General features: G+C 38.4%; 1 protein-coding gene across 1 annotated transcript in view; it reads right to left on the bottom strand.

Moving 5' to 3' along the window:
- The window catches only part of PTAR1 (protein prenyltransferase alpha subunit repeat containing 1), a 35270-nt gene that overhangs the window by 16520 nt on the left and 6728 nt on the right, over nt 1-12022 (bottom strand). Inside the window, exons 2-4 of the mRNA XM_017807332.1 lie at nt 11282-11451; nt 4950-5016; nt 271-375 (exon numbers count right to left, since the gene is read on the bottom strand). Coding sequence (XP_017662821.1) covers nt 271-375; nt 4950-5016; nt 11282-11451 — 342 coding nt within the window. The remainder of the gene's footprint in view (nt 1-270; nt 376-4949; nt 5017-11281; nt 11452-12022) is intronic.

The raw sequence follows: 12022 nt of genomic DNA, 5'->3' as shown, positions 1-12022 counted from the left end.
ACAAACCTTTAGGAAAACCTATCCCACTCCTCAAGTTTATTAAAAAAGTATGCAGCAAAAAGGTGTATATGATTCCAATTCTAAGAGTAAAATATAGGCAGGTAGCTTCAAAAGCCAAAGCATAGTATTCCACAATGACTGTATCAAAGATTCTGCTATATTGTTAATTGTCTTCCTTCACCTATGGCTCTTCTTAACCCAAGAACAGGAAACGAAAAAACCCTAGGAAAAATGGTTTTAAGGAGTCAATAAAAGGCAGGGGAAACAAACCTATGAATCCATGTTTCTGGACTCTTTGGAAACTTGGTTAACGCCAGTTTTCCAAGATGCAAATCTTTAAGTGGATTTAAAGTGCCAGACAGTATTAATTCTTTCCTACAAAAGATAAAATAAATCTGTATGAATAAAAGTAGTAACCTGGAAACATAACACAAATTCCAGTAACACATTGCAAGGCATTCCCTTTGTATCGGAACTGAACTTCACTGTCAAACTACAAGAGTTTAAAAACCCTTTGGTGGATTCACCCATTCCACTGTGCTATACATACATGCACACTATTCATCAGGCCCAATAAAATAAATCCAGATCAAAGAACCTTATCTTAATCTGAATATACACAACACATTGGTTCTCAAATCTACCCAGAAATCACTGAGTCAACAGCCAATAGGGTTACATATATGAATAAACGTTCCCTCTTGAAATTAAGCCCTAAGATCATTATGTACATCTAAAAATACCATTACACACAGCACTCTCCAATACTAACTTTCAGTTTATAAATACTGCCCAAGATGCAGTATCAAGGTTCCCTAAATTTAAAAAGAAGGGGAAACTATTCTTTGTGCGTAGAATGTTTTTCAAACTTAAAAAAAAGGCTGAAATTACTACGTTTACTTCAGTGTAAAACAACTTTTGGTTTAAGAAAAAAAAAGAAAATAATTTGCCCCGACAAAACTTAATGTTCATCCAACACAACCCTTCCCAGAGCACCTCCATCACAGACGGAGCAAAATGAAAGTCCGTACTTGGCCTTCTCACAGAATCCTTCTTCTCTGCACAGAATTCCCTGCCCCTCACCTCTTCCTTCTAGCTTTACAACTCTTATTGCCTATCCTGACCATGTTTGTAGGCATCACCCCATCACTGGTTCCTCCAAGGACAATAGTCTTCATATCCTGTTCTCCAACCTAGTGGGCAGCAGCTTTGAAGTAAAGATACAGTAAGTTACAAAGTTACCATCTGCAGAAAGAAAGCATACATTTCCCCAAACCTACAGAAGTCATAACTCTGAGAGTGAAAGAAGCAGAAGTAATTTTGGCATGGGCTTGGGTTGTGGTTTGGTTTTATTTTAAAATTTATGATTCATCATAACATTAGGCACAACACCAGGTTCAGCAAGAGGAGCATTAGTACGTAAGGAGCAGATGATCAACTTTCTGACCAAAAAAACCCAGGGGAACAGAAAATATCTGCTAACAAGTAAGAAGGTAAAACTTCTCTGCAGTCTGACACAGAATATATAATGTGGTCCTAAAGTTATGGCCTGAGTCTCGCTAATGGTTGCAACTCTAGCAGTGAGCAAATATTATTTACAATTGAAGAAAAGTGGTGAAATGTATAAATCCTTAACTAAGTTTTGCTTCTGATGGCTAGTGAAGTCAGTAGAGAACTGCCTGCACAGGTCAGAAACATAGCTAATGGGACATTCATTTTTATCTAAAACAAGTTCCAGCATGCTTTAGATTGGATGCTCTTAGCTGGTTTTCCAGGTATACCAGCCAGAAGTGGCAGACTGACAACACTGTTCCATGCCAGCGCCACTGACTTTTGGAAAGCAGGCAAGAGAAAGATTCAGGGAATGTCAACACTGGAGCAGGTGGAACAATTGCCCCACTACTGCATTGCAAAAGGTGACATTTTGGTAAAAATCACCACAGAGACAATGAAAATGCAGCTTAGATCGGTCTGACACTTAAATGCATGTGTATATTTAACACAGATTTAGATTACCAGGCCACCTACCTTACCAAACCGAAACTCTCAGTGAAGAAATTGCTCTTCCTATTTTAAAGCATTAACTATAAATAAATAGGCTCACACTTACATACTTTTAAGGTAAATTTCCTCTTTTGCAAAGTTGAGGAACAGTACAGACAAGATTCACTTTCACTGCTGTGGTAGAAAAGCTGGTTTTAGCTTCAAAGATTTTCATATGAGAGATTCTCCCATTCACAAGGACTGCAATCACAAGCGTCATACACTCCTACATATCCCCTCTTCGGGGTTTTTTCAGCTAACATCCAACTTGGGGTATGTAATTTCTAGCTCATTTTCTTGCCACATGGATCACAGATAATTTTTCAGTGTTACGGACTATAGCTTCCATAAAAGATATTCTGAAATTTTAACTTGCCTTATGTGACACCTTTGAAGCTATTGATATCTAATAGTAAAAACACTGACTTCTCAGAGCATCTTGTTACCTAATATCTTTTGACTTTGAATAATTGTACATGCCAGGAAGTATAACAGCAAGAACAAAAGTACTTATGACAATTCCTTTACAATCACTTACATAAAAATTTTGGTCATTTTAACTTGCAAGATTTTTCAACTTCTAAAAACACAAAATAACTGAAACTATGATTAAAAACTGGAGATATCTTGTAGCCCATCCAGTATAAAAGGGGTTTTCCTCTCAACTCTAAGAAGTGACATGCTCCTATTCTTTATCATGTTTTCCTACACCATACAACTAGCCTTGCTCAGTTCTCATAGTTTAGGTTAAGTCTCTACTTGCCTTTCTGCAGCTTCCCACTTACTTCTAATTAAAATAAATAAATAAAACACAAGCCTATGTTGTACATAGTAGACACAATTGTTTAGAATAGCTTTAAAGTTGACAATCTATTCCTTCCTAGCAGGTAGCACGTTTAAAGTTCTACGTTCTCCTGTGCTTCATTAACCAGATATAACTTTCTGTGATTGCCAGCTGAGCTGAAATGCTCATTTGCCCTCTACAATGCCACTTCAGTCTTCTGACTTGGCTGAATGAATTTGGTAGGACAAACATCCCCTGAGCAAGACGAAACCAGTCATCCCACAACAGATCCATCATGTTCTGCAAGCAGAATGCAAATTTGACACAATCAGTTCTCAGCTCATACTAGATCAGGATAAGAATTTATCTCCAGCATCCGTGCAGAACAGAGTCTGTCCACTCTGTGACCGCGTATGTTACACATCTGGCTAGCTTGACTTGTAATTTGCTGAAGCAGGAATTTCACAGAGAAGCTGAAATGGTATGTCCACATAACAAAAGTGCCTACCCTTCAAAAGAGCAAACTCCCAGCACCAGTCTGAAACAATGCAGGGTCAGATTCAGCAAAGCAGTTCCTTGGCTAGAGCAGGCTCACTGATAACTCCACAGATACTGCCTGGCTTATGTAACAGCCTCTCCCTGGATGCTAAACAGACCTTCAAACACAGAGTGTCAGCTAGGTCAGTGGTCCAGAGTTTGGGAAGCAATGTCACCTTCTGTAGTAATTTATTTTAGTAAACTGTAAACATCATAAAGAAGAAAACAGCCCATTAACATTTTTAATTCCATTTACTACTTTTAATTACATACGCAACTTTGAACTACTGCTCTCATGCACCTAAAAGCTAATTCTTTCAGCTGTCAGGCAGAACAAAAGCCAGACTGATAAGGATGAATGCATATGAAATAAAAAAAATTTCCACAAAACCTAAACCAAAATCTTGAACTCGGTTATAAGTACCATAAGACTACATTACTGTAGTAGCTCTAGTACTTATACATGCTCCTAATACCACTTTATCACTTGAAAGCTACTCAAGCTATACATCATCATGACAGAAAGCCCTTTGCTATCACATTCACCCCTCTTTCTTAGACCTGAGAGGCTAGAAAGATATAGATCACAGCAGAATCCCTCAGAACTACATCAACAGTGAAAGAAGAAAGAAAAAAAGAAAAAGTTCAATTCACCATAGCTGGGGCTGACAGCTAAATGCAGCCATTATCTTTCTAGGTCATTTTGTTAATGCATCTACTACAGTAATGCACCTTAAGTACAGAAGTCCTATATTTCTGAGAGCCCTCCTAGAGACTATCATAATTTTCTGTCAGTCCTTCTATAGTTCTGAAACTATACCTTTAAGACTGTCTCCAGTCTTACCTAGGCAGCAGAAAGAGAACATTCCTCCAACTCTGAGATTTAGAGAAAAATCATAAAATTACAGAGTTGTAAAGAACTGCTGTTTCTGCACTTCCTGAAGAGCAAGGAGGTAAATTCCTGCTTCTTCTCTATAATGACTCCTGGATATGTTCTGCAGCATAACCTAGGGTGAAGCTATACTAAACCCCGCAGGTACAAGAAAGGAGCGGGAAGCAGGGGAAATGTGTCTGAAATAGAGGGCAGATATCCGCTCCCCTCCTCTTGCAGTATATCTACTGAGCTCTATTCAGCTCTGACAGACTGCACTGGTAATGGCACCAAACTGAACCAGAATCTCAAAAGGACTCAGGACAGGAGTAAAATAAGAACAGTGACGACACATAACAGACCTCACTTGGGCACTGTGTGATTCAGCAAAAAGGATATGCCCATCTAAAGGTTAGAAATGTCCCTCATTAACTGATAGAAGGAAAGAAAAGTGGAAGTTCAAGGGCACTTACACACTCTGAAAATGTGGGGCAAACATGTAATCTCTGGTCTGCACTACCAAAAAAAAAAAAAAAAAACAGTCCCAAACTATCTGCAACATACAGGATAGAAGAAACTCTTAACGTTCCTTCAGAACACTTCAGCGGACAAGCTCTTGCTGTGTCACTAATTACCACTTAAAACAAAGCTTACAGATGACTCACTCACATAAGGCCCAGGTCTTTCTGATGTCATTCCCTGAGTGCAACATACCTCACATTCCAGGCAGTGGTGAAGTCGGGGTTCAGCAGCAGCAAGGTACACGTGATATCTATCAGCTCTAAAATGACAGAACAAGAGGCACCACGATTAGTAATGATTCACACACAGCAGTGTTCCCTCTGCACTTCCTTTAATCCCTGTCATTCCTCTAAGATTCTCTGCCACGGGCTGCTGTACCTACGTATGACCATCTCTGTAAAATATTGCTGTCTCATTCCAGAAGAAATGATTGCTTAATTTAAGAGGGAGCAAAACCTGCCATATCCTCCCTTTTTATTATTTAAAATAATGAACTGAGTATGCCCTCAGCAAGGGAAAGAAACATTACACAGAATCCTTGTGTATTCAGCAATTTAAATTGCACACAAACTGTATATATCAGAAAAACAGAATTCTTCACAGAAAATCCAAAGAATTTAAATATGATAGTACAACTAAAAATATACCTTACTATTTCAGTACAAGTCTGAGCTGCAGATGACTGCCATATACCACACTGTTACAAAAAATACACACACTATAAAAAATCTGCAGCTAGAAAAATTAAACACCATAACCATGAATCAGGATTACAAAATTACTCTACTATTAAACTGCACAGAAAAAGTCTGAAACTTCAAAGAAAAACTTTAAATACATTATGAAGTGCTTCAGACTGAGGTTTTAAGACTAATCCACTAAAAAAATCCAAACAAAAAAATAAACCATGTCTTCCATCCTGCATTTAAGCACTGGCTACTGTAGATTTATATATTACGCTTATTTTTAACAATGTCATAAAAAACAGACTGAGGTATACAGTTGTTTAGGATGGAAAAATAATTTCATTGTAACCTAGTCCTTCCTTTCCCTTTGCATTCCACTGCACCATTCCAGCAGTTTTGGGTCCCATCAGGGAATCAGTGGGGATTCATGAGGCATCTTCACTTAAGACTGAGATACCAAGGACTGTCATTAACCTCTACTCTCTGAAGGCACAGCATCACATCAGTCAACCTGTCCTGAAATCACAAGTCTTACATTTACACAGTAATTCTGCAACTGACCAAGAAGTTCTAAACTGAATGTGACTATCCAAGCTTTTACTGTCCAAAACGTTTGGCTACATTCTCTCCTAATCAACCTGCATTTAACATACTAAATTCACTGTACTTCAGGTGACTTCCAGCAAATAAGATGCACTTCATTACTTGAAGGAAAAAAAAAATGGTATCTCATGGAACCGGGTCTCTGGTTAACGCAGTTAATGTGACTGTAAAATGAAATGTGAAATAGTCAGTGATGAAATGCAACAGTAATGGAACATACATTAATGCAAAACGAAGAGGGACATGGCTTCATGTATCTTTGAAACAAAAGTTAATACTGAAGAGAGTCAAAAAGTGGAATAACTTTGTATATAACTGTATGATTGATTGATCATTTATGTCTGACAAAGTAATTTTGTGTTTCCCATGATGTTCTTCCTTACAAGGAACATGCTAAACCATCATATAATGAAGGGGGTTGATGTGGGGTGTGGTGTAGAATTCTTTAGCATATTGTTGATTTTCCACTAAGCTGTGGTATTTTGAAAATTGTCTCAAGGAACTAACTTAACTTTCTATCTTCATGGGTTTTAGTTAAGATTATTTTTTTCCTTTAATGAAAGATTTCCTTTTATACTCCTCTTTGTTGCCAAGGAGTGAATTTCTTATATGCACAAAGCTTCTTCCTCATTTGCTGCCTGAAGTACAAATATTTTCCTTTGATTTACCCAATCCCCGAACCAGCAAAGTATTTCAACACTTATTTAATTTCATGCAGCTGAATATCCCAAGTCAAATAACCAGGATTCCTCCCATATGTAAAATTAAACATCTACCATGTGTTTTGCTGACTACTATTTCAGTTTTACCTTCAACGTAAACAGAAGCTGTCTACTATTTTATCCATTGTCCCATTACAGAGGTTCGCTGAACATTATCAAAGAAAAGATGCAGACAAAAGGAAAATCTCAAAGTAATACTCAGTACTTTCATGCCAATGTTCTTTGATGCTTTCTGTAAACAGTAACAAATAAAGATTCATGAAGTGTGAATTCTGAGCCGGAGATGTCAAATGACACAATTTAGTAACTTCTGAGCCACTTTTCATTGAAAAGTCTTATGACAAACCCGGCACATAATGTCAGTAGTTGCCAGCTATTTCCCTCTGTGTTGGTAAAAAAACCCATCATCTTTTATTTACAATTTAAAAGTACTTTCCATTGGATATATTTAGGCAAAGAACAGCATTGCAGGTGCTCACAATGAACATGTCCTTTTGTATATTAAAGTCTCCCCAGCTGAAAAAGGAGAAATAAAAAAATACGGCTTTTTTAAATACGGCTGTACCCAGGTTTTTAGATATTCTGGAAGTAGTTTGCAGTAATTTCAGAAGACTATCTTGAGATAATACAAATACTATGCCTGCATAAATTTTAAAAATATCAGAGAAAGGATAAAAACATATTGTAAAATTAGATTCTCTACACTGAAACAGTAGTAAGAGAGCAGTCATGGTTGTGGATTCCAAGCATCCAAAAGAAACTGTAATTAAATTACACATCTCTGACAGTAACCTATCAGTGAACGACTATGAAGCACTTCCTTTTTCCAGGATCCGGCCAGAGAAAATATCAGACACCACATCTGAAAGCAGACACTTGAATCAGCACCCTGTTTTTATCCTCTGTTCTATTTTAAATGGCTTACAGTGATTTGAACAAAACAGAAGAGGTAACAAGAGACTACATTCACAATCACTGTTTATTACAAGCATCAACAGAATATACAACTGAGTTTTACAGCAGTAACAAATAAATCTATCCCTTCACTAGATTCAAAAGAAAACAACTACCTGCCAAATTCCAAGCATGCACTTTTGTCTAAAAAAAGGAAACTGGAGCAAAATTCCTGATACTTCAAACAGAGAAAAAAGTAACATCTCTTCATAGAGTATACCTGCTTATGACACTTCAGAGGTAATTCTCCAAGGCCACCTGGGAAAGACTTCCACCTTTTTCCCTTCACCACTGCAGTTCAGTTTCGGCTAAAACTTCCTACCAAATGTGAAACTCAATTATGGTAAAACATATTAAACTTTTTTACAAACATGTTATTAACATGAGGGCCTTGATCATGTTTTACATTGGTGACACAAAACCTCAGCAGACATGAAAATGCAGTGGATCACCTCACACATTTGAAACTGACTTTTGTAACAGAAGAGACAAAGGAGAATGGTGTTTCATTTTCAAAACAAACCCAAAAGTTGCAAAATACAGGCAGCAATCTAAAATTCATGCTACTGCAGTATTCATCCACACAGTTTTATGATCTGCATTTTGAGAGGAAGGGTTCTGCAAGGTTTCATCAGGGAGGGAAGCAGAGACACTCCTCAAGCAGTCGGTGCACCCACCATCCTGGCAGAACCAGCAGGTGCAACAGTGTCACGATAACACTGGTGTGACTGCAGCAGGGTGGCAACACACCAGCATCCAGCTGCCCTTTAGATAACAGCTATCAGGGGTCATCAGACACCCAAAAATGTCACACAAATCTCAGCATGTGTAGTTTGGCTTGAAACAACAAGTTTCTGTCTGTGTGAAAACTTCAAAGGGTAGACTTTACCATAACAATTAATTGAGACCAAAAATGAAGTATCCCCGAGGGAGATCTGCAGCATGATCACAATACACATCACAAACTCCTGTCTCAGACCTGTAAAAAACACTGCAATGACAACCACTGGTGTTGCTAAAACTGGCTGTGCTAGTAGGTTCAACTCTTTAAATGCTAAAGTTTGTATCTGGCTATGTCCCAGACTCAACATTAATTATATTCCCTATATTAAAGCCCTTTTTATTAAATTTACAATACTTACATTATTAACCTTCTCTTATTTAATGTTACTCTTCAAAATGCTTGCATTATATATCCAGTTTGTAAGAAGGAACTAAACTGTTTCATAAATCTAGACCCCCACCTTCAGGTAAAAAAAAGTAGGCAATATTCACTGCTTTTCATTCATTCATTCATTCATTCAAAGGTTCACTAAAGACCTCAATCTTCTCTCTCTGTATCATCCCCAAATGCAAAAGAAACTCAGGTGCACATTTATGTAAACTCAACTACACCATCTGACTGCCCCTTACACTACAGTTTAATGAGGATAAGTGCACAGCTGGCTTCATCCACTTAAAGTGAAACAGAGTACAGTAACAAAATACTAGAGAAAAGCAAATGCCAGTTATATCAAGAGAGGGATGTTACTGACCACACATTTTTTCTGATCTACACAGGCCTACTCTCAAAGCCGATCTGTTTGAGACAGTACAACACATTACCTACATGATGACTAAATGCCAGTTTGCATCAAATATCTGCTACTATCCCACTACTTAAACATAATTCTTTAACTCACTACTTCATAAAGCAACCTGGGAGATTGCCTTTGCTATAGCTGCAATCAATACAACCCGGTGAATAGGGGTTGTTTGGTATGCTTCAAGAGGGGAAGACAATCCCACACATTTTAGCACACAATGGACACAGCCAGTGCTTTATGGATAGATTAATTACATGCAAACAGAAAAAAAATAAAATACGATAACAGCCCCAAACTGAAACCCAGCTGCATGTTAAAGATCTGAACTTTTTAAGAGGTCACAGGGTGCCCTTCAACAGAACAGATACCCCTCTGAGAAACAAAAATGTGAAAAATACCATAGCAGGTAGAAGATATTAGAAAGAAGTCTTAAAAAGAATAAACATCAGAAATAAGACACTGAGATAAGCCTAGCATAAGAACATTCTTTATTCCAATTGCTATTTAGAAGACACTGCAACAACAAACAAATTTCATTTCATAAACTAGTTACTCTTTTTCATTCTTACTCCAAACTGGACACTTACTAAGCAGTCAAATATTTCCTGTGTCACAGCTATTTATAAATCTTTATTTTGAATTTTTTAAACAACATATACTAAAGAATCTTTCATGCAAGTCATAATAAACTAAAAACCAAACCAAAACAAAGAGATGAGAAAGGAAATAAAACTTTACAATTACCAAGACATATGGATTAATGATTTCTGGTACCCCAATATCTGAAACACACTGCACTTGTTTCTTATTTCAGATACATGTATCACCAGTCTTCCTTCTGAGCCAGGAAAGCAGGAGAAAATTCCTTCTGTATCAATTAACATCACTTCCACAAATAACTTACTGAAGTAAGTTGTCTCTCTCTAACCTTTCCAGCTTGGGTAAGAGAGAAAGGATTTATATTTTCAACACAACTTGTTCAAGTTGGCAAAATGCACTACCCAAAGCCTGCTCTTCTCCTCAGAAATAATCATTTCTTCCATAACAGGTTGAACTGGCATTATGAAGGGTAAGTGACCTGGAAAAGGGAATTGAGTGCACTCTCAGTCTGTCCACAGATTACACCGAGTGGGACTGTTGATCTGCTGGAGGGTAAGAAGGCTCTGCAGAGGGATCTGGACAGGTTGGACATGGCCTGAGGGAAACTGTATGAGGTTCTAAGGGGTCCTGTCCCAGGGTCACTGTAACCCCATGCAACGCTATAGGCTTGGGGAACAGTGGCTGGAAAGCTGCTTCGTGGAAAAGGACATGGGGGTGTTGGCTCAGAACTGGCTGAACACGAGCCAGCAGCATGGCCGAGTGGCCAAGACGAACAATGGCATCCTGGCTTGGATCACAACAGCGTGTCCAACAGGACTACGGCAGTGACCGTCTCCTTGTACTCACCAACACACTGAGGTGCTGGAGCGAGTCCAGAGAAGGCAACTGGAGCTGGTGAAGGGTCTGTAGCCCAAGTCTTATAAAGAAGAGCTGAGGGAGCTGGAGGTGTTTAGCCTGAAGAAAAGGAGGCTCGAGGGAACCTCATCACTTCTATAAAACTACATAAAAGGATGTTGTAGCCAGGTAGGGGTCAGCCTCTTCTCCCAGGCAACTAGAGACAAGACAAGAGAAAATGGTCTCAGGTTGCACCAGGAGAGGTTTAGGTTGGATATGAGGAAAAATTTCTTCACTGAAAGTGTTGTCAAACACTGGAACACGGTGGCTAAGGAAGTGGTGGAGTCATCATCCCAGGAGGTATTTTAGAAGATATGTAAACACTCAGGAACATGGTTTAGTGGTGCACTTAGCAGTGTTAGGTTTATGGCCGGACTTGATAACCGTAAGGGTCTTTTCCAAATTACATGATTCTATGATACATAAAAAACGCGCACTAAGAACCACATAATATACTATTCTAAAACTGGGTAACTTACCATCTTTGTTCAGCCACTGTTTTCTTTGTTTGTAGAGGAGAAGTTTATTGTGGACATATGGCAAAAGAAACTTGACACACCAGCTCTCCACACCAAGCTTGTTTTCTACCAGGACAATAGGGCTCCGGTTATACCTGGCTTCAGGGCAGGGTATTAATCCAATTTCATCTCTTAAAAAAACAGAAAGAAACATAATTAAACTTATTTCCAGTAGATAATGATCCTTTTTCTCAATGGAGCATGCTGGCAATGCTTCCCACCCAATCAGTCCGTCATCTTTTTTCCTTGTTTTTGCTGAAATCTGTAATGTGAAAAGTTTTATTCCATTTTCCCAAAGATCCTAAATGAGGAAGGCCCCTTTTTTCCCTATATTTTTAATTATCACCTAAGCAGTTTAACTCAGCTGAATTAACACAACTACCCCTGTTTTTTTAATAAACAGGCAATGGAGCTGTAACAATGCTACTGCAAGGGAAACAAAACATGCTAACTTGTACAGGCACTTCACTGATCCAAAGCTACCCACGTGTGCCCCGCAGCAGCATAATTGGGTGCTCTAAACGAAAAGATCACACAGAAGAAAATCACATAGACAGTCACAGGCTCACTTCCTCACGTCCCATTTTTCATTGTCCTATGCGAGGCAGCACGATCAACAGGGGGAAGATTCGAGACACAGAGGTTAGTCTGAGTAAAACGGTAACTCTGTATGAGGGACCTTAGCCTTTAAAAAAACAGTGA

Source organism: Lepidothrix coronata, unplaced genomic scaffold (assembly GCF_001604755.1).
Source record: "Lepidothrix coronata isolate B3197 unplaced genomic scaffold, Lepidothrix_coronata-1.0 Scaffold18, whole genome shotgun sequence".
NCBI classification, from domain to species: Eukaryota; Metazoa; Chordata; class Aves; order Passeriformes; family Pipridae; genus Lepidothrix; species Lepidothrix coronata.
Note: the sequence above shows the minus strand (reverse complement) of the source record. Positions and strands in the feature narration are given on the sequence as shown.